General features: G+C 44.5%; 1 protein-coding gene across 1 annotated transcript in view; it reads right to left on the bottom strand.

Annotated features, from left to right (window-relative positions):
• The window catches only part of PARD3B (par-3 family cell polarity regulator beta), a gene marked incomplete at its 5' end in the record, with an annotated part of 453,865 nt that overhangs the window by 190,626 nt on the left and 239,612 nt on the right, over positions 1-23,627 (bottom strand). The window contains one exon of the mRNA XM_015415996.1: positions 12,958-13,068. Coding sequence (XP_015271482.1) covers positions 12,958-13,068 — 111 coding nt within the window. The remainder of the gene's footprint in view (positions 1-12,957; positions 13,069-23,627) is intronic.

Here is a 23,627-nt window from a genome sequence, read left to right as displayed (position 1 = left end):
TTCCTTCCATACCTCCCATAGTTACCTTTTTAGACTCCCCCCACCATTGCCTCTGAAATAAAAACTTGAAATATTCAGCAATATTGTTGTGGTCAAATGGCCACAAAAATCTCAGAAGATAGTGTCACAAGACTGCAAAGGGCATTCATCTGTTAAAGCTACAACTGTTGTTTCTCTTACTGCGGGACTTTTAATCTCCCAATTTTATTTCTATATTTCACATTTGTCTGTATCCTCCATTTTATACAGGAAACTCCTGTCTGTCTGTCCCTGGCCCTATGGTGTGGATTTTTCGATCCAAATTTTACGGCCTGGTTCAGAAATAGATATGATGATACTAGAAACAAACAAGCTTCCAATATTATAAACGTCTTCAAATCACTATCCTATGTGCAGTTCACGTTAACTCTCATTCTTATGGAAATAAAATTCACCAAAAGAAATACTGATATAAAAGGAATAGATATTCAAGTCACTAGTATTCATTCAAAGTATAATTGGAGTTTAAATGCTTTCATGTCTGTGGTATCCACTTAGTTTGCGCAGGGCACTCTTTGCTGCAATATTCAATTGCAGTTTGCTAAATATTTATTTAAAAGTATTATTGATTTTAAAGTATATTAGCATGCAGCCAAAGCTCAGGACTGATAAGACAGAAGAACACCTCTACGGCTTTGGAAAGCTTCCTAGAAAGCAACCCACAAACTTGAAATAATTTACAGTTTAAACACTCAATCCTAGCCAGCTGCTGAAAACAAGGGCCAGATGCAATCTTTATTGCATACTTTCCCACGCATAGAGCCACCTTCTCTGGTAAGAAACCCAAAGATACATCATCGCCATTGATAAAATGAGGTGGCTATCTTTCATAAATGAACCAGCACGAGGATACAAAATCTGGTTTATGGAGCTGAAAAGTACGCAGACGGACGAGTGATTTCAGCTTAGCGTACTTTATTAGCACAGAACAAGACAACTTTAGCTGGCTCGCAGGCCGGCTTATATCCCCCGTGAATCCACCACCCAGAACACCCCCCACTTCCCAATAAGTCCTAACCGGTGGCCGAGAGTCGCACAGGCTCTCGGCCCGGAGCCTAGCCCTCCGATTAGTGCAGGCTAGGATCCGCATCGTCCTTTGTTTATTGGAGCAAAGCTCGACGCTTGCGCTTGACCGTGTGGCGCCCAAGCTGACCACGCGGTCAGAACATGATACATTACAGGAGCGTTGTTCTATTCACAGTTCACTGTAGAGGGTTTTTTTTTTTAAATTAACAACATTTGGATTTCAGTAAATTACTTCAGTTATTAAATATATATAAGAACATAAGAGATGCCAATGTTGGATCAGGCCAAAGGCCCATCCAGTCCAACACTCTGTGTCACACAATGGCCAGAAATACCAGGTGCCATCAGGAGGTCCACCAGTGGGGCCAGGACATTAGAAGCCCTCCCACTGTTGACCCCCCCCCAGCACCAATATATATTCTCGCAGTAGAAGGACACTGGGCTCTGCTAGAAAGAGGACTTTTGTCTAAGTAGGGATATTTACGTCAAGTAGGTAAACAACTAGGCAAGACCCGCTGTCTTTTGGCAGATATTAATGTTACATATGGTTGAAAAGAAGGTGTATCGTTATAAAGCACAAGGTACCCGATACATCTGGTTTACTTTAGAAAAACCTTCAAAGGCAAGAATATTATAAAGCAACATGAGCGGCCTTATTGTTAGGCTTAGACTGGGGGGGGGGAGAGCACTTTTCATTTCAGAACAAGGAAGCATCTACCTCTTTTCCATCTTGAATGTTAAATCCGCACTGGTTTAACTTTAGGATTGAATCATCTCCATAAAAGATATTAAATTAAAAACGTTTCCCGTTTATGAATATAGTTTTTTGGGGGCCTTTGAAACTGATCTTGCCAAACTTCAAAAAGCAAGAGAATTTTGCATGAACCATAAAACAGGAACTCGGTTCCATAGTCTCAATTGCTGGATTAGGAAGGACTAACCATTTGCTCTCTGAGAATCACACCACGTGGCATACTGTGAAAAAACCACTTCATCTGACCTGGTTATGATGCTCTCATGATGGTCTTGTGCACAGCTTTAAAAAGAGGTGCCTCATGGAGAAGATGGAAAACCAAAGAAGAATGAAAACAAAATGGAAAAAAAAAACACAAAAAATGTTTTGGACAAGGTGCCAGGGTAAAATTCAGTTAGATACAACGAATGGTGTTGCACAAAACATATTAGCCCTTGCATACAAAATTTTATTAACCACTTAACGTTGCAAATTTGTTTCAGATATATTTCAGAGGCCAGTTTATTTAAAAACACACATATCCCCCTTTTTTCACCATTCAAGGCAGCCAACAATCAGCTTTGACACAATGCAACACAATTAAATTACAGATTTAAAAGAGCCTCCTGGTTATTAGACGATAGAGCACAGAATTCCCCAGCTAAAACCAACTGCTAGGCACTATTCAAAAGCTTTAGGAAGCCTGGAGATCCTGGAGGGTTTTTTTGTCATCTTCTGGGTGTGGAACAGTGGTGATTGGGTGTGTGTGTGTGTGGGGGGGGGGAGAGGTATTTGTGAATTTCCTGCATTGTGCAGGGGGTTGGACTAAATGACCCTGGAGGTGCCTTCCAGCTCTATGATTCTATAATTCTAAGTCATATAGTGTTGTACTGGTGGAACAATGGGGTCTTGGCACCCATGGCAAACAGCCAGAGCTGTCATTGGGAAGGAACCTGGTCTGGAAATTAGAAGGTGCCACCACAAGGGCTTGGTGGGCAGATATTTGTTGGTGGCACAGTACACCTTGGGAACTTGTGGTACTTAGTGTGCAAGTTTGACCAATCAGCATTTCAGCATTAAAACAGCATGAAACAAGACAGAGGATAGCTGTGCTGCTAAGGGTGTGCACTGGAGGAATCAGTATCCACATTTCAGAAGCTGGATGTCAATAATCTAAGAGGGAAATTAGGGACGTGAGGGAGACATGTTGCTATGGAGTTTGGTTGATTTATCACGTCTTGCTTTGCATGGCCCCTGAGCTGCAGCAGCTTGAAACCTGATTCTTCTTTGCCTGCCAACATGATCCACAGTATACTGCCATGACAAGGTCTTGAAAACCACGGCCTGGAAAATCTGCTTTTTCTCCTCTTCTTTATTTTGTAATATCTGTCCTGATAAAGAGTTCCGGTGAACTCGACAGCATGCGCACAGAGAACCCGATGTGCCGTTGTGTTGGTCCTAATGAAAGGTATAACATGGATCGTGTCAAGTATCCTGCCTGATTCAGAATGGATGGCTGTAGCCTATGCGTTGAGCAATGTTTTAAATGCTCAGGATGCTCTGCACATGTTATGTTGGGGAGTAATCCCAGTAATCCCAGCTGCATCCCTGCCATGTGAAGACCTGGAATGGAAGACTGAAGTTTCTCAACTGTTGGCTGACACGGCAGTTTTCCATATCATCTTGTCCCCTACATTACATGCTCTGATCCTCCCACAGATGGCTAGAAGGTAACAACCAGAAATCTTTAGTCTTAACTTGGTGTCTCTGTGCTGTTTTCACTGGCGTGGACCCCCTTTAGTCCGAGCTGGTGTTTCCATAGTGTTTTGTAAAGCAAAACAAGTTTATTGCTTGGGTGATGCTGATATGATGCTTCGGGAGAAGAGGAAAACTATTCTGCATAGAATTCTGGCTGAAAAGCTACCACTCTAGAGCTGGTAAGAGATCTGTACGACAGATATCTGGTGCAGAAATGGAAGAACAGTGTTTGAAGAATGTACACGTGAAAGCAAGAGTATACTAGTAATGGCAATAATAATATAGTGGACCAAGATCTACATGTAATCCTTCAGCCGTAAGATTTTACATCAAAACGACTGATGAATTATTGGATAAAATGGCTGATCATCTTCCCTGCCATGTGTCAGATATATCTTACATTTGTGGAGACACATTAAATCTGTGCTACTATTTTATCATTAAGGTGAGTATTGTGTCTCCTTAACTATGATTGTATATTCCTATTAAGTAGTTTAGAGTGAACTGTTAACCCTTTGGTTATTTGCGAAAACAGGTGATTTCCTAGAACATTTTATCACAGGATTTCTTCTAACAGTGAGCCAAGTCTGATCCAGGATGGCTGCCAGAGCCTGAGAACTTTAAGCAATGTCCACTTTGTCTGTCTCTCCAAATGAATTATTTTGACTGGAATGGAAGAGGAGGAGGAGGAAAAAAAGAAGAGTTGGATTTATATCCCACCCTTCACTCGGAGTCCCAGAGTGGCTTACAATCACCTTCCTTTTCTCTCCCCACAAGAGACACCGTGTGAGGTAGGTGGGGCTGAGAGAGCTCTGAGAGAACTGCTGTTGCAAGAACAGCTCAGAGAGAACTGTGACTGACCCAAGGTCAACTAGCTGGTTGCATGTGGAGAAGTGGGGAATCAAACCTGGTTCCCCAGATTAGAGTCAGTTGCTCTTAACCGTTACACCAAAACTGTGTCTCAAACAAACAAGTTTCCAATTTTATGAGCTTCTTTAAATCCCTATCCTATGGGCTAGTTCTGACTCACAAGGAAGGCAATGATCAGAAGGAAGTGGGCAGAAGGTAGACTCCATCCCCTCTCTATAGGAACTAACAGAGCAAGATCTGAGTCCTGTAGCACCTTAAAAACCAACAAGAGTCCCAGGTTATAAGCTTTCAAGAGCTGAAGCTTCCTTTGTCAGATCTGACACAGGGAGCTTTTATTCTCAAAAGATTATGCCCTGGAGATCCTGTTGGTCTTTAAGATGCTACTGGACTTGAGTCTTGCTCTTCTACTGAAGATCAACATGAAAACTAACATAATGAGATGGTGACAAAAACAAGAGAGGTTGATCTTTTATTAAAAAACACCCAAAATCCAGAGTGACTTTCTGATACGGTATTAAGCACTAGACCCGGGACATCCTTATTCCCCAGGCACAATCGGTGACAATACCAGTTGACTGTCATCTTGCAATTTGGGTGGGACCCTTACCACTCAAGGAGTAGTAGCCTGTTCCTGGCTGCCTTTGGCTCACTGGAGAGAATAGGAATAAGTGGATATGACAGGGTACCCACACAGCCTCCTATGATTTTGGGGGACCCAGGTTTATGTTAAACTATACACCTTCCCCTTACTTACCAGGTGTTCTAAAGGTAGCGAGTGCGTAGGCTTTGGGTTCTCAGCTGTGATGTAAGTTTTGTGGTGCACAAGTAGAATATGGAGGTCGCTGAGGCAGGAATGATATATTAACAACAAAGAAGATTTATGTATTTACAAGTGCGTTTCAAGAAACAGATCAGCAGCACAGGTCTCCAGATAGAAGAAAAAGAAGAGGAGGCGGAGGAGGAGGCGGGAGGAGGCGGAGATTGGATTTATACCTCGCCCTTCGCTCAGAGTGGCTTACAATCTCTTTTCCCTTCCCCTCCCCACCACAGACATCCTGTGAGGCAGGTGGGGCTGAGAGAGCTCTGACTGAGAACTGCTCTTAAGAGAACAACTCTGAGAGAACTCTGGCTTGCCCAAGGTCATACAGCAGGTGCAAGTGGAAGAGTGGGGAATCAAACCCGGCTCTCCCAGATTAGAGTCCGTGCACTTAACCACTGCACTAAAAGAGAAACCTGGTTGGGGAACACCAATTTAGATGGTAGTTTCAACTTTCTTTAATTCTTCCAAGCATAAACTGGCTTTTACCAATTAGCCACTAGGCTGGATCCTAACACACACACACATAGGATTCCACCCAGACAAGCCTGCCGATACTTGTGAAAGTGGGCAAAGGGGGCACTGCTGTTGCCCCCCTGGAAAGCCTTGGATCTCTCTGTTATGCTGACCATGTCCTTCAGAGCCTTATAAACAGAGGCCCTCAACCTCTACAGGGGGAAAAAAAGTATCAGAGCTTTCCTTCAGGAAGAGGGCACGGAGTTAGGCTAGCACACTCAGGAAAATCTAGGCAAAAAGCACTGAGGAAAACTACTGATGCAGAAGCACCAACCTCTCTCCATTCCCCCTTAAACAATAATAATAATTTCTAAAAATCTGTCATGGTACCAAGCAGGGGGAGTTAATAGGAGAAGGCTAATAAACTTTCACCAATGACAGTAATTAGGAAAGCAATTAAAATCTCATACCAGGCCAAGTTGTTTGTGTAGCTTTTGCTCACTGTGCTGCAGTGTGATTTTTCTTCCATTTCTAGGTACCGCGATGGTTCGTTTTTACTACAAATTAATTTCTCCCCTAATGTGGAATGAGCAGCTGAATGTGCAGAGCCTACATTCTAGTAAATCTTTTTTTTTTCTTTTTTCTCCTGAAGCTTGGTCTATTCACTAGGCCAGACAGAGTGTGCAGAATTGCAGCAAGTGAAGTCATAGTGGCAGCAAGATCTATGGCACAGACTCACTGGTGTGGTTGTCGTTGCCAATATGTGCATTAAAATCTTAGGCCTGAATTACATTATACATTATGGGATTAGTGAATCTTGGGACAGAGTTATAAAACTCATCTTTAATGTCTGCGTAAGCCATCATTAGGGTAACAGTCAACAACAATATGAAGCATTAAAGTTCCACTCAACTGGATAACTTGGAGCTTATCTTAGTCAAATTCTCCTGCAGTATCTCCCCCCCCCACGATAATATGTCATGAAGAAGCCAGCTCCTCCCCAGTATTGACAAAATCATCTGTTCCAACATTTTAAGAGCTGAACAATAAATTAATTTGATCCACCACCATTACTTTAAACTACACTCTCGAGTTTCTTCAGTCAGATATTCCCTAGAAGCTAGTTCACATATGGACATCATTTGACAGCGGGACCAACAAGGAAGGGGTGACTCATCTGTGCAGGTGAGTTTTCACAGGTCAGCCGCCATAGACAGAAACTTTCATATCAACTCAAACGCAAGGATTTCAGTGGAGCCAGTTTGCAACATTCGGAAGTGAGCAAATGTTCAGGAATCAAGCGGTGAGAAACTGAGAGAGGAATGTGCACATATGAACTGTGTCTCTACATGTTCAGTGTAGCTGCTAAACTGAAGATTTACAAGCTGCCCTGCTTACAGGGACCAAGAGAGCATCAGTGCAGGAGGCACTATGAATGTGCCTTGACTAGTTGCCACCTATTTGACTGGACCGAAACTCGATTCGAATTTTATCTTTTAATGTTTGTTTTGTTTAATCTGTTTGTTCTATTTAAACCCTAATGCTTTATTGTCATTATGATGTTGATGGGAATGCTGTGATCCCCCCTGAGTCTGCTTGCAGGTGAGGGTAGGATATAAGCCAAATAAATCAAATCAGATCAAGATGCAGGCTGTGACCACACTGGAGGCTTGGTGCAATCTGGCAAGTGTCTCTGTTTGTGGCGGTTTAAACCATCGCGGGAAGGGGTGACCAGACAGCACACCCTGAAACAGCTCCTCGCTTGCCAACCCCATATTACTGGTGTCTCAAAGACGGAGCACGGTCCTTGCTGGCAATGGGGGCCACTTATGCTCACATCCCTACTGGGCGAAAAAAGAAACCCACAACTGAGACGAAAGTGACCGTTCACGCTTCCCATCTGGCATCCGTTCACGACAGGGGGTTCAGATGTCGGGAAAAGCGGAGTGGAAGTGCTGACATACTACAGACTGGACTTTCCCTGGTGTCGGCAAGCTCCGCTTCCAGGATGGGCCGGACCCGGGTGCCGCCGACTGGGGCGCGGAAGGCAGATGGTGTTGTCTGATCACGCTCTTTAAATTTCCAAACGCAACACAACTATATTAGTGTGAACTGCTTGTGTGACTGCAGTCCTACTGTCAGTCGCAGCTGACCTGTGATACCTATACTATGAACATCTGGGACTTTTTGAAGGGGGGTGACACTGCCTTAACTCTTTGTTGTGCTGAAGTCTTAATGCTGATCATGCATAGTTTGTGGGGAGAAAGCCATAAAAATGGGACCTGAGGAGTGAGCGAGCCTGCACATAAGAAGGAAGGTCACGGGCACATAAGAGGGCTTGATCCACTCATGGATACACAGTTTTGAAACAGGATGGTCTGAAGCAATGAAGATGAGTTTTGCCACTGTGCCCCTAGAATCCACTGTAGAGTCCATGGACCTTGGGAGCACAGCGACACAATTCATCTCCACTGCTATCCTGGTTCAAAAGTGAATGGGCCTTCCGGGTTCTCTGCACTGTCTTGTTCAGCCCACCTCCACAAGCCGTGTTGTGTGGGATTTGTCAGATCCTACATGATTTGCATTGCCCTGCACATTTCCCAGGTTAATTTTATTTATTTATTTATATTCTAATTTATATCCCACCCTACCCCGCCAGAGCAGGCTCAGGGCGGCTTACACAAAATATCTGGAGAGCTTTCTGTGACAGGGAGAAAACAAACATGATTTTTTGTTTAAAAGGCAGGCATGACTTGGGGGGGGGGAGCCAATGTCCATTTCTCATGAGACGTTTGCTGTTGTTTGTAAGAGAGAGCAAGACCAAAGAGGGTAACCACCACTGTTCCCTCTAAGTTGAGTTAGTGTGAGCTAGCTCACAGTTTTTTAGCCTCCAGCTCGCACATTTTTGTCTCAGCTCAGGAAGGAGGGCTCTGGAGCAAACTAATTTATGCAGCAGCCAAACCGCTCGCTCACAGCTCTAATGCCAGTAGCTCACAAAGTAGCATTTTTGCTCACAAGACTCCACAGCTTAGAGGGAGCATTGGTAACCACCATACCCAGTTTTGTATAGGGTCATGCAAGCATGCAAGAGCAGAGGATGGGCTTGTGCAACAAAAGCATCATACACGGTAGAAGGCGACTTGATACAGATGCTCATAGCAGGACACTGGAGCGCACCCTTAATGAGCAAGGTTTGCCTCTGATGCAGAGTCAGGTCTCTCCTCCTGCTGCTTCTCATGCGCCGCTGCCTGTCTCAGAGGCAAGGCTCTGGGGGCTGCAGGTACAGCAGAGTGGGCCTCAGAGCGGCGCTTGCTCATGTGCTGAGATTTGACTTGTGACACACTGGCCGAAAGGCCAGCCGCCACTACACCCAGAGCAACCCCTGCAGCCAGATAAAAACAAGGTTAATGTGCCTGGTTGATGTGACTGAGTAAACACAAATTACCCGCTTCTGTATATGGTATATTTAAAGGCTACCTTTGGGGGTTTCATAAAGATATTTTGTTTTCTTAGGGAGAATTAAAGGATAAGAGTTGCCCCTTTGGGGGGGGGAGAAAAAAAAAGAAAGGTGAGATTTCTGTTCTTCTTAATTGTGGGATGAGAATCAAAGGCGCGAGTTAAAAATACCAACCGGGTTCATCAGCTTCTAAGCACACCTGCTGTTCTCCATTTCAATCTCAAACGTTTCCAGGTCAGAAAGGTGAATAATTATTAGAGAAGATAAACCAGAATTATAAAGACATTGAACTGACTGTTTTTAATAGGCTCTTACCAATTAACTGTCACTCCAGGGAATAAATTCTATTCCGAAAAGAGAATTTATCACTAGAAGAAATGTTAACAACAATTACTCCACGTCCAATTGGAACATTAGCCTTAGAAACAGAAGGGATCGCTCCTTGGAGGCTGCCAACATTTTAGCAAATGACACTGGCCCTTTAACAGATGGGATGCGACTGCTGAGCTCGCCAGGATCCTAATAAAAGACACTGGCTTCTGTACAAGGAAGGACACGCATCTCTCAAAGGGCCAGCATCCAAACTGGGAGTGGGAAGTTTAAAATAGGGAAAGGGAGCCCGGCTAACAATGGCAGGCATATGCTAAAGACATTTCAATACCATTGGTGCAAACCCTGGCCAAGCACTCATTAATTCACTGAAACGCGGAGTCTGTGCAGCCAGGATATTTATTATTTTCAATTTGTATTCCGCCTTGCCAGAGAACCGGATAGGGACCACATCTATCAAACAGCCTGCTAACTGTGCCTCGGTGGTTACGGCTGGCTGCATTTCACTTTTTGTTTCCTCTGGAAAGACTACTGTCAGTTGATCTGGTCATCAGCTGTTGGCTGATTTGATAACTAGTATGATAATTTGAATGTATTTATCTCCGCATAGGAAAACATTTTCTAAATTAATATATTTTTTATTATTATTATTATTATTATTATTATTATTATTAAAGATCAGGATCAGGTCCAGGCTTCACAATATTTGACCCACCGCCAAGTCCACTGTTGGCCCCAAAGTAGGCAAAGTAGCCTACTAGGGGCTTAAGAGGTTTTCCAAGTTTTGCAGCCTGCCCCTTTTAAGGACAGGCATTCAGATTAATCTAATTAACTGTAATTTAAGTAAAGGTAAAGGCTTTTCCCTTGCTCGAAATCTAGTCGAACCCGACTCTAGGGATGAGCCGCTCATCTCCGTCTCCAAGCCGAAGAGCCAGCGCTGTCCAAAGTTTCCATGGTCATGTGGCTGGCATGACTAAACACTGAGGCTCACGGAATGCTGTTACCTTACCACTGAAGTGGTATCTATTTATCTACTTGCAATTTCTTGCTTTCGAACTGCTAGGTTGGCAGGAGCTGGGGCTGGGGCCAGAGACGGGAGCGCACTCCATCAAGCGGCACTTAGGTCTAAAACTGCCGAACTACAAACCTTCCGGTCTGCAGCTCAGCGTCTTAACCTCTGAGCCACTGTGGCTTCCTTAGGACCCAGAAGACCCAGGTTCAAATCCCCATTCTTCCATGGAAGCTTGCTGGGTGACCTAGGGACAGATTTACACTCTCAGCCTAACTTACATCACAGGGAGGATAAACGGGAGGAGAATAATGGAGGCCCCTTTGGGTCCCCACTGGGGAGAAAAGTGGGGTACACACTGAGTTAAATAAACAACCAAAATAATTGCACTGACTTGGGGAATCTGTTGGGTGATGTAAAACAGCAGCAATGAATGAGGAACATTTTGTACACTCAGAGGATTAGGTGCGCAAAAGACAAAGGCGGCTGATGCCTGTTCCTGTCCAGATGTCTACCAAGGATTCCTTTGTGAACAAGCTCCTGCTTTTGGCCCCCCTCTCTCCAAATATGTGATCACAGAAGGCCCCACCAGATCGTGCCATCTCTCCCCGTAAACACTGTTTCCCAACAATGGCATTAGCACAGAAGGTATGATCGCCAAGACAAGAAAATGTCTTGAAACGGAACAAAATAAAGCAAAATACTAGACTCTTGGGAACAATCCTAACAGTTGTTAACTGTGTTCAAGTTTTTATATGGATTTCTCTGGGTTCAGTGAGCCCGCAGTGTGGCTTCAAGTCAGTAAAATGGTTGCTAAGGCTCTGGCTTAGACTAATTCAGAGCCCCTGCCTTTTTAGGGTGCTAAGCCGGAAGCCAGGTTCTGATGCACACTGCAGGGTTTTTGGTTGACAGCAGGGAGATTTGTTTGAGCACAAAAATATATGCCTGAGGAAAAGGACTTGGGTCAGACACTTAGGTCTGAAACCAGGAGGAGACACGAGCAAATCACTGGCTCTGGCACACCATATCCCCACACCCCAATTAGAAATGCAGTGAGATTGCTGACCCACTATGTGTGTGTAAAGTGCCATCAAGTCATAACCAGCTTATGATGACCCCAGCAAGGGGCCATCAAGGCAAGTGAAAAGCAGAGGTTGTTTGTCATTAGAACATACGAATGTAAGAGAAGCCAATGTTGGATCAGGACAATGGCCCATCCAGTCCAACACTCTGTGTCACACAGTGGCCAAAAATACCAGGTGCCATCAGGAGGTCCACCAGTGGGGCCAGGACACTAGAAGCCCTCCCACTGTTCCCCCCCCCAAGCACCAAGAAGATAGAGCATCACTTGCCCCAGACCGAGAGTTCCTCTATACCTTGTGGCTAATAGCCACTGATGGACCTCTGCTCCATACGTTTATCCAATTCCCTCTTGAAGCCGTCCATGCTTGTAGCTGCCACCACCTTTTGTGGCAGTGAATTCCATGTGTTAATGCCTCTTTGGGTGAAGAAGTACTTCCTTTGATCTGTTCTAACCCGACTGCTCAGCAGTTTCATTGAGTGCCCATGAGTTCTTGTATTTCTTGCCACCTATGCATCCAGATAAGGGCCCAGATAAGAAAAGTGAATTCCAGCAAGGAGCCTATCGGTTGTGGTCCAGTGAGAAAGACTATAATCTCTTCACTTTCTCATTGCCACAGATTTTAAGAACAACATCTGTGGCAATAAGAAAATTGATAGATTAGATTCTTCCTCACTGGACCACAACTGATATGACTATAATCTCTTCACTTTCTCATTGCCACACGTTTTAAGAACAACATCTGTTGCTTCTACAGCAGGTATTTTTTTCTCGAGAAAACTTCTAAGGAGGCTGCCCACTCCTTGGGCAGACAGTGTCTGTCTGGAGAGCTAAATGTAGGAAGAATGCCACACAGGTGTTCCCTAAGGCACTGAGTTCAGTTACTCAGTATGTTTCTTGTGCCCTCACAATCAACTCACTTGGACGTTCTCAGGGAAGGAAGAAGAAATAACATTGGACAGCAGGCTTCCCATCTATCCCCATGGTGTCCTCTGTAGGCAAGCAATGCGGCACTATGGTAGTAGAACACGGATACACAGAAATGAACATGGAACCAGGGAAATGGGGCAGGAGGAGGAAAGAGCTCTTTCACTCATCCAGAGATTCGGGGCACAAAGGCCTGCTTCGAGTGGAAATTATAGTGACACGTATTGCTAAGGGAAACAAGGAATCAAAAGCCAAGTATGGGTTATTGCTGTGCAAGAACCCAGAAAAAAAGTCTGAAGAATGGGAAATTAAATGCTGGCATGAAAAGGGTTGTAGGTCATAAGATGGCTGCGCTGGTATTTCAGGACTAGCTGTCCTACCCTCCTTCAGCCACTGTCTGTCCTGTCTCATCACTTAACACAGGAGAAAAATGTACATGCTCTGCTCAGCTCACCTTTCCCGCTCCTCCTTCATCTTTTCCAGGTCTTCTTCTTTGAGAGTGCCATGCTTTGAATTTCCCTTCTGATCGCCTTTTGCACCTTTGTCCTCTTTTTTCTTGCCAAACCTGATGAAGAAAGGAGGGAATGTTATTGGAGAGGGCGGACAGAATAGGAGGAGAAGACTGTGTTCCCCCCTCCCCCCAACACACCTGGAGATTAGAAGAAGACTGGTATGATTTATTTACTTCATTTATACCCCACATGAGAGCCTGTTTGCTGTTGTGGTTAAGAGTGCGGACTCTAATCTGGGAGGGCCGGGTTTGGTTCCCCACTCCTCCACATGTAGCTGCTGGTGTGACCTTGGGCCAGTCATGAGTTCTCTCAGAGCTGTTCTCTCAAGAGCAGTTCTCTCAGAGCTCTCTCAGCCCCACCAACCTCACAGGGTGTCTGTTGTGGGGAGGGGAAGGGAAAGGAGATTGCAAGCCACCCTGAGTGAAGGGTGGGGTATATATCCAATCTCTTCTTCTTCTTCTTCTTCTTCTTCTTCTTCTTCTTCTTCTTCTTCTTCTTCTTCTTCTTCTTCTTCTTCTTCTTCTTCTTCTTCTTCTTCTTCTTCTTCTTCTTCTCCTTCTCCTTCTCCTCCTCCTCCCCTAACAGAGACCCAGAGTAGCTTACACTGTTCTTCTCTCCTCCGCTTTATCCTCAGAACAACCCTGAGAGGTGTGTTAGGCTGAGGGGGTGTGGCCGGCCAGCCCAAGGTCGCCCAGGAAGCTCCCATGGCAGAGTGGGGATCCAAACCTAGAGCGCCCCAGATCCTAGTGCAGCTCTCTGTCCTCTATACGACACTGACTCCACAATACCCTTTGCCCCAGCTATGCCCTCTAAAATAAACTCGATACACCATTTAACAAACTAAACACTCTCAGGCTAGCTCATTTTCTGTATACTTGGAACTTAATTTCCCCCCCAGGACGATGTATGTTAGAGATGTCTCAAGATGCTAAATCGCATCCCATTCTGCTCTCCACCATAAACGCGGCTACTCCATTACGCAGGGCCCAGATTTCACTCGGCTTACCTTTTAAATCAAGCTAAGGGTGAAGCCGGCATCAAAATAAACAGCCCTCCATTACACGGACAGAACAAAAAGCTAATTTAAGAAAACCACTTTGCAAAACTCAATGCTCTTTCTCACTATAAACAAACAGCTCACGTATTATAATGACTCGGAGGCCTTTGAAATAGCAGTTTTCAAGTATGCTAATACACACATTGCCTGCACTAAATTAAACCTTTACAGTGTAACTAATGGCCACAGTTGATACGGGCTGCAGAAAAATATGTTCTGCTCCTCCTATTTAGATGAACGCACACTACTCTTTCCAACTCAAACCTATAACCTGGATTGCTTCATTGAAAATTTAACCAAGCCTTTTTTTAAAAGTATAGGCATACTATACTATGCTCGTTTAAAACTGCAGGTATGGCTCATGCAAACATTTCCTACTACTCTACTTTTTCATTATTATAGGGTTTAAAATGAAGGCATACAAATCGTATGGAAATGTAAATGAACATGTAGTACCTAACAATTAAAATGACCATGAGCTATAGAAGAGATTGTTGGCATTAAAGCTGGATTCACAATTCTGGAAACTCTTAAAACAGTTGAAGCTTAGGAAGAAAAACAATTGCTTAAATTTAACCAAGAGTTTGTTTTCCGTAGCACCAGTATTTATTCCCAGTATCACTTTTGCAAGGTAAGTGACACATATTTCCATCGTTCTACAAAACGGGGGATTGGAACGGAACATCTGAAGCTTCCTTATACTCAAATCTTATCAGTTTATTTTATCGACTGATTTAAAACATTTCTTGTTGCCTTTCTATCCAAATAGGGACCCCAAGATGGCGGACATCAAAACATTATAACATTTAAAACAACAATGTCAGATGCATATGGAAGATATTTAACAATACAGTCAAAACACATAGACATACAAATGCAACACAACCAGGGAGGAAGGCCACTAGGAGTTTACTGGGGGTATGCCAGGCAAACACAAAAAGGTCTTCACCTGCTGGCAGTTGCCAGCTCTGGGTTGGGAAACACCTGGAGATTTTGAGGGTGGCGCCTAGGGAAGGAACTCAGCAGGGCATAACGCCACAGACTCCACCCTCCAAAGCAGCCATGTTCTCCAGGGGAAATGATCTTGGCTGCCTGGAGATCTACTGTAATAGCGGGAGATCTCCAGGTGCCACCTGGGGGGTGGCAACCCTAGCCCATGAGGCACAGCCACTTCCCCAGATAAAGACACCTCTTACCCCAGAGGTTGAGGCTGCAGAACTCAACCCCAGTACCTCAGCATTATTGAGCAGGAAGGTACTTCCCCAGGCACCACCTGTCTGCTGCACAGCTGAGCCAGATTTGAATCACTGCCCTCCTTCAGCCCAAGAGATATCCAGACTCTAAAACTATGAGTGCAAAAATGTATCCTGTAAGCACATTTCACATTTATCGGCATAATCTTCAGGTGATTTTTATATACTTTTTGGCACTCCAGAAGATGTTCTTTTATTCATTGAGCGTGTTGGCTGAACTATATTTCTCTTGTACAATGGCATTTCTCCAGTGACCAATGCTGAGAAACCTGGATTTCAGCACAGCCTTATATAACTTTGGCTACTAATGCATTCAAGCAAAGAGACCACAGTACAACAAAGTTAGCCCCTGAAAGGCAAAAAATACTTCAGAGGCAGGTCTCCGAGTTTCCACTATGTCTACAACTGAAAAGACCTCAGCAGCAAGAAATAATATCACTTTGCAATACATATATAGCACTCCCATCCCTATGCACATATGGAATGTATATGTAATGGACACTTCATTTCTTCTTCCCAAGTATGGAATTCCATGGTAGATCTTTGCAATGGGAAACAGAGGAAGAATGAGTACACCAAAACAGAGATGTAAAATTTCCAGAAATTCTGAAGCCATGGGGAAAATGGAAATGTTGGGGGAAAGCCCCCCAACCCAGAACTGTTGGGAAAAATTGAAATATATGCAATACTTACTGTCCTATTAAAGCGAAGCTAACATTACCACTTTAACAGAATAAAATGTATCATGTCTAACTTACTTAGCATACAAAATTGCAACATGGAATTGAAAGTTATAAACACCTTAGTTTTGAACAAGCAAAATTGCAAATGTACTCTACTTGAGAGAAAATGACAAGCTGATGCTATCTTAGCATATACACCCTAATTTTTGCTATCTGGTTAGAGAGAGACAAGTTCTCATTGAAACGGTCAGAGTTTTCATCTGAGACTTTGGTGCAGTTTCTGCCCCACCTCATTCAAATCTTTTTTTTCTCCTTCCTGCAAGGCAGGGCAATAAGTTACTTTTTACCCAGTCTGTGGGTATATTTGTCACAGTGGTTTGAGGGAGAGATGGAAAAGGTCAACCACAAGTCAGGTCAAAAGGACTACAGAAGGTATGCAACAGCTGAAAATATTTGTTTTACCTGACCGCGTCCTGCTGTTCATGACAATGGCTGAAGGAATAGCAAATGGATTGGATTGGTACAGCTGAAAAGCAATGAGAGCCCTGCATGCTCCCTTCATGAAAATCAGGTATCCTTGCACTTGGATTTAAGAGCTCTATATATCGACAGCATGCCCACCTTGTCTTTAAAAGCATTTTGCTCATTGGAAAAGAGAAAATATTTCACTGGTGCGTGGGGTCCTTTTCAAGTACTCCTCAGAATCTCAATTTTTTTTCCATTGGAAAAATAAGGGGGAAGCCCCCTCCCACCACCGGGCTTCATGTCTCTACACCAGAAGAAAAATTAATGTGCTATGCCTGGAGATCACACTCTGAAGGTGTTTTAGCGAGGTATACCCTGACGACCTACTCCCTTGCCTGAGAAGTACTCATCGTAGTGAAGTACTCATCGCTTTTTAATGCACGGTGAAGTATTCCGCCTTTCCCAGGTAAAAGAGGGGTGTGTGCAGAGAAGCAAACTAAAATTAAAATGTGTAAATAGCAGTATGGAAAAGAGGATATTTAAGAAGAGGAATCTGTAAGGACAGTGGTTTTACTTTCAGGACTAATTGTCAAGGCTGCAAAGTTCTAGGCCTCTCGGCAGCCTGCCATCCAGGGATACTGCTTCCTAGTTAATGTAACCAAGGGAATGAGTTCTCTAAGGAGATTCGGAGGACATCTCTACAGAGGAAGCCAAATGTGTTACAAATGATTGGTCCAGCTATTGGACAGTCTACCCTCATTGGTCTACGGCTAAGAACAAATGAGTCAGTGGTCTGAGACACACCAGACAACAGGATGTTGTGGGACTCTTGGGAATGGCATATGGGGCAAAGTGCCAGGGGGCGGGGGGATGGCAGTTGGAGGGAGAAACGAATGGAAATAGCTATCGTCTTTTCTGAAGACGGAAGTGTCCTTAAGTCTTCAGAATGGCAAGACTGGATAAAAGGCACAGTCATCAGTTGGGGAGCAGTGCAGAAATCACTGGTCTTTAGAGAAAACTCCTTCCTCCTTCCTGTACTCCAGGCAAGCAAAGTTTATATGTAGATATGTTCCAGATCACCTGCAACTCTCCTTCAAATGGACGTATGAACTCTTGCTACATCAGAATACATGAGGGATGCCAACCATGGGTTTGGAGACACCTGGATGTTTGAGGGCGGTGCCTGCAAGAGTGGGTTTTATCGAGGGAGGGGCCTCAGTAGGGTATAATGCCCTGCCCTCGACCTTCCAAAGCAGACATTTTCTCCAGGACAAGTGGAATAAATGTTTTAAATAAATAAATAATAAACAAGCAATTCATGTAATCCGGAGATCAGTTGTAATTCCAGGTGATCTCCAACCTCTTCCTGGAGACTGGCAACCCTAGAATACATCCATTCAACATTTCCCCCTGTTTCATGGAGACAAGAGGATTACAAATCATGCACAACAGTGTACACAGTTGGTGATGTTCAGACTCTCATTATTTAAACACATAAGATGGTTTCACCCAACCAGCCCTACTGCCTTTCTTTGCAAGAAGAAACGGAATGGAGAAGGTAACAATGTCCCTCAAATAAAATTCTGTAATGGTCAGAATCTCACAGTCGAATAGGAGAGCACTTTCTCACATAACACATCCCTAGGAGAATTCATTGCTTCGAAACAACACACATCATTCTTTGCACTCTGGCCCCATTCCAGATCATACATTGCTTCTACTGGCCTTCACCTTCCACAAAGTTACATTTAAACAGGTCTTGCGGTCTAGCATTAGATTTTGCATTTATGGATTTTTGAAATTATTCTTGCCTGGGTTATTTTGTATTACTGCAGAGAATAAAATGAAACATGCTTACATAATAAAAAAAAAGAAATGCAACAACTGCAAGTTTTCATACATCTTTCTTTTAAATCTGGATATTGTCATTCACGTATAGAGAGAAAGGCTTTATAAGAACAATAAAATGACAATTTTAATCGTAATAACTAATCAGCCTGACAAAGCATTGCCGCCAGGCAGTAAAGTTTCTGATGCCAAAAAATGCTAAGTTCAAATGAAATTATCAACTAGCAAGTGATTAGTACTTAGTTCATCCGTACAAAAACAAGTTTTTCAGCTATTTTTGGCTTCACACCAGATCTGTGTGAAGTGACAATGCACACCTGCTCTATTAAACATGCAATATGTAGCTGGAAACTGAGCAAGTACTTGGGCATTTAAAAAAAATTATTTTGTTTTTTACTGTACACTACAAATACTTTCACCTTTTTAGTTTTAAAACAAACTCGAAAGGTGCATAAAAATCTCTATGTCTGCAATATCATTCATCAGATAAAACCCTAATTCTCTCACCTTCTCCCTTCCTCACTTGCCCCTAGGGTTGACAACCTCCAGGTGATGGCTGGAGAATTACAAATGGTCTCACACGGCAGAAATCAGCTCCCCTGGAGAAAATGGCTGCCTTGGAGGGTAGACTCTACAAGGGGCAAGTCCGTGAGACTTGCAGGGGGAGTCCCATCCCTCCCCCATTGCAACTCCAGGCCCCACCACCCACCTGCAGTGTGCCCTCCATGACCATGGCTGGCTCCAGAGGCTCTTCTGGAGTCCTCCGCCATGCTGCAGGGCTCCGAGTGGCTCCCAGATTGCACTGCTGTGGCAGTCAGGCAGGGAGCGGCTCCCAGAGTGCTCCATCAGCACTGCTGGGTCTGGAGCCTCTCCCAATGTCCACCGCAGCAGTAGCCGGGCACCAAGCTGCTCCTGGAGTCCGCTGCTGTAGCAGACAGGCCCGTAGCTGCTCCTGGCATAATCCACAACGGTGCCCAGGCTCAGAGTCGGCATCTGTGGCAGTTGCCACCAGCTCCACCATTAAATGCATTGTCTGCACATGTGCAAACAACACTTTTTAAAATTTAGATTCTGAGAAATTTCAACCCCCAGTGTATTTTTAAAAAACCTTTCACATTTTTCTGTAAACCTGGGTAGCCCCCCAAATTTGCAAAAACACACACCCAAAACCCACCAAAAACACATCAATGTGGTCTCGATCTACAGATTTAAGGATCTGCACATGGGGGGTCACATGCCACTATTAGACATATAGAGATGGCATTATACTCTACTGATCTCCCCCCCACACCAAGTTTCCAGGTATTTCCCACCTCTGAACTAGGAGCCCTACTTGGCCGCTGGTCAAGCATATCAATTCCATGCTGGCCCGGCCTCTATTATAGTGTCCACCTTTATGAAATGCAAGCAAAATGCTGCTTCAAAAATGGTAGTATGTTACTACATGAAGTGGGGGTGCCTGGATTATCAAAAGTCAGAAACTCATGTCACTCTGGAGGCAGCAAATATGCCAGAGTTTAACAGGACTCTTTATCCTATTATATGTGGACGATAAGCCTGAAAAGGACAAATGTATGGTTTTGAACGGCCAGACTGGACAGGGTTCTTTCCTCTGGTGGTCATTATCTTGAATGGTAAAACTGAAGACATGGGGTTTTTTGCAGGCAGGCTGGGGGAGGGACATACTAGCAGAAGCATGAGACAGATCTGAGAGACAAGATAGTAAGAGCTGCATACATAAAGGTTGAACTAGAAAGGGATAGTAGGTTTGGGGTCAAGCCATGAACTGTGTTATCTCTTTACTTTACAAGTAGTGCCACAGCCCTCATCTTCTCTCTTACTGAAACCACTTACTTCTTTAAAACATTTACACCCCACTTTGTGTACCATTAAAAAGGAGCCCAAGGAAGCTACGACAAACAGAACTTATCTTGCTCAAAATCACTGTGTGCAAATCCTTAATGTAAGAGGGGGATGCATTTGGTACAGCAAAAAAGAGAGAGGATACAGTGAGTTATATGTTGACTCCCCCTGTGAAGATCCTGGGCTTAAGGCTGAGGAATGAGCAGCCTGTGGGCCTCAAGGAAGCCTCTCTTCCTAGGGTTGCCAAGTGGCACTTACCTCCTCCACGGGGGACTCCTGGGTGGCTCCCGGTGTGTGCGCGTGCCGCATGCACGTCACTAGGAAGTGACGTTATGATGCCGGGCACGCTGGGGCGGGGCCACGACCATACAAGGGAAAACCATAGAGTTTTCCCTTGTATGGCCGTGGCCCCTTCACAAAGGCCTGAGGCCTTTCCTACAGTTTCCAGGCATTCTCTAAGCCTTATGACTGGGCTGGGTAAAAATGGGAGGGAAAAGCAGAACCCAGTCACTGGTGAGGAGCCAGAGCTTTAACAGAGGCCCCACACTGAGAAGGAAGCTGTTCACTCCGTGATACGGAGCAGCAGCGAGGAATGCTTTTTTTGGAGGAAGCTGACCCCTCAGACCCTTGCCAGTGGTGGGGTGAGTCCAGCTTACCGGGATCAGGTAACGAAATACAGCAGGAACTGAATGAAGCAGTTGCATCAGGAAATGTTATTTTCCAGCCAGCTTCTTCTGTTGTGAGTTGTACCCTGAGTCTTGTAGTGCCCCTGTGTTAATTCTGCCCCATTTTTGAAACTTTTTGCCTATTTACTTGTTATAATCAGGGGTCATTTCCTGCAGGAGCGCACAGGAGCGGAGCTCCGGCAGTAAAGAGCCCAGGGTGCGGGCACATGCAACAAGCCCCACCCCCTGCTCTCAGCAGCCCTCAGTCAGAGCAAGAAGTAGCCAGGTAAGTTGAAGAGCCCCACCCGGCCCAAAACAGTCCAGTGGCACCTTTACAACCAAGTTTTATTCAGGTAAAAGCTCTCCCTCCTCTGCGAGGACAGATCTGCACATTCCACCCCCTCCCAATAGCTAGCAATCCAAACAGTCCAGTGGAGCCTGAGCGGTGGGTGTTGTCTTCGGTGTGGCATATGCTAATGAGTTATGCTAATGAGTTATGCTAATGAGCTCCTAGCACCTCTTTTTCTACGAAATGACCCGGTTATAATATTTGCTTAATAAACTGTTTCTTGTTCACTTTGCCCGGGTTCTTCACACCTCCAATTTGGCCATCTATCAGGGCATGCCCTGACAAAAGAGGGGGTTGCCTGGGGGGGGGGAAGGTGCTCTGGGCCCTCTCTAGTAAAGCCCTAGGACCAGAATGGCGATAGTTAGTTGAAGCCTTTCTTTGTTCCAGGCCTTAAAAGGGCAGGAGGAAAGGAGGGTGAACTTGGGGAGGGGGAGATCCCTGGAAGGGATATCCTGTCTGTGGCAAACCTGAATAGCCCCACACCATTCGGACACACACCAAACACCTACACCAAACATACCTCGGAGAGTGCTGAAAACTTCCCGGATAAAACAAGGAGAATAAACTTCAGTTTCCACGGAGAGGAAGAACTGATAGTCATGATCAGATGACACAGAATCAACTCCAGAGAGGATCACAGAAATAATAGTAGGGATGATTGTGAACCTTTATTATATCAGATTTCATAACTAATCACAGTACTCATTGAATCAAATAACAATACATGGGATTTCTGATAAGCAGCTGAAGGCGGATTCATACAACACTGGATTTTTAACCTGTTCCCCCCCATCACATCCCCAGTGTCCATGAACACTGTGGATTTTTTTTTTTATTAAAGTGCTATAGGTACACATTTCCATGATTCTCATGTTAGGAGATCTCTGGGAAAGTACATTCAAATATTCAGTACAATTATCTAACATGACATATTTTTAACATCAAAGTGTCAGATCCATGAAATTCTCTGATGTGATATTAAAATTTATATTAAATCAGAAAATCACTGGTTTGGGTGTATTTATCCCTGCCATCATCTAATCGCAAAAATGTGCTCCTAGGGACCTCGGGGGGGGGAATCCCCTGATGTCTGTGCTTGGCAGATACCAGGATGCCTTAGCCAAGCCTCGGGGGTGCTTTTCCCATCATCTCTCACTCGCCCCCATGGGACCCCTGTCATTGCAGACACTGCTAAAAAGAAAAAGCTGTGTATTTATTGTAACTGTTTTAAAATATATCATAATAAGATATGGGTAGACTTCAAGAATGTGTATTTATTGTAAATGCTTTAAAATATATCACAATAAGATATGGGTAGGACTTCCGGTCTATGGAACAGTGATGGCGGGGAGAGCGAATCTCACACCAGCGGCCTGGAGGAGTGCCACCTCAAGTGACACCCCCGTGGAGCCTTTGTGATAGGCTCCAGGCCAGGGGGCTTTTGAGGGGTAGCCTCTCCGACTGCGCAATGCCGGAGAATTGAGGCTTCCTTCCACCCCGACGGTCCAGTTGCTGAGTGGCCTTCGGGCACAAGCTGGACTGACCGGGACAAGCGCCGGAGATCGAGTGGAATGGTGAACAACCGAGCGCGGTCAGAAATTGATCGACAATGAATGTGAGTTCTGGAAAAACGGAGTAGTTTGAAAAGCGATCCCCCCCGCGCGGTTGAAAAAGTGACTGCAAAGAGGGATGCCTCTTATGCAAATGAGTAGATAACAGACACGAAGGGGGAGAGGGGAGGAGATAAACCGAAAGTGTTTTGTGAGACTTATCTGAATTGCGAAGTTGTTTGGCGAGTTTTCCGAGTTGCGTGGAAGTGGTTGAAACTGTAAACAAAACCGAAAGATGGCGGCCCAGCAGAGAAAGTTTAAAATGAAGCCGGGCAGTCAGAGTCCGAAACCAGAAGAGGAAGCAGATGTCTACAAACTCCTGGCGGATATGCTTAAGCCGGTGATGGAACAACTCGATGGTATTAACCAGCAATTGACCGTAATGAATAAAAACTTTGCAGCACAGCAGCTTCAGCTGAATGAAACAGAGAAAAAAGTGGAACAGGCAAACAAGAAAATAAAACAGATAGACACCACAAGCAAGAAGTTGAAGAAAAGGTTGGGAGATGTGGAAATGAAGCAGAATTGCCAAGAGAATCGAGTTTTGCAGCTGCAGATGGAAAAAGCCAACATGGTTCTCAGGTTTCAGGGAGTTCCTGAAACAGATCGGGAAGACTTGAAGAAGGTCCTCAGTGAGATTATCGCTCCAGTAATGGGCTTAACAGCGGAAGAGCTTGTAAACAAAATGGAGTCAGCCTATAGGGCATACTCCAATTACATTAAAAAATAGCCTACCGGGAGAAATAGTGGTCAGGTTTTGAAGAAGACAAACTAGAGATGCCATTCTAACAGCAACATCAGCAACTCCACTGAAAATGG

This window comes from Gekko japonicus, unplaced genomic scaffold (assembly GCF_001447785.1).
Source record: "Gekko japonicus isolate JY-2015 unplaced genomic scaffold, Gekko_japonicus_V1.1 scaffold123, whole genome shotgun sequence".
NCBI classification, from domain to species: Eukaryota; Metazoa; Chordata; class Lepidosauria; order Squamata; family Gekkonidae; genus Gekko; species Gekko japonicus.
This window is presented reverse-complemented; position numbering and strand designations above follow the sequence as displayed.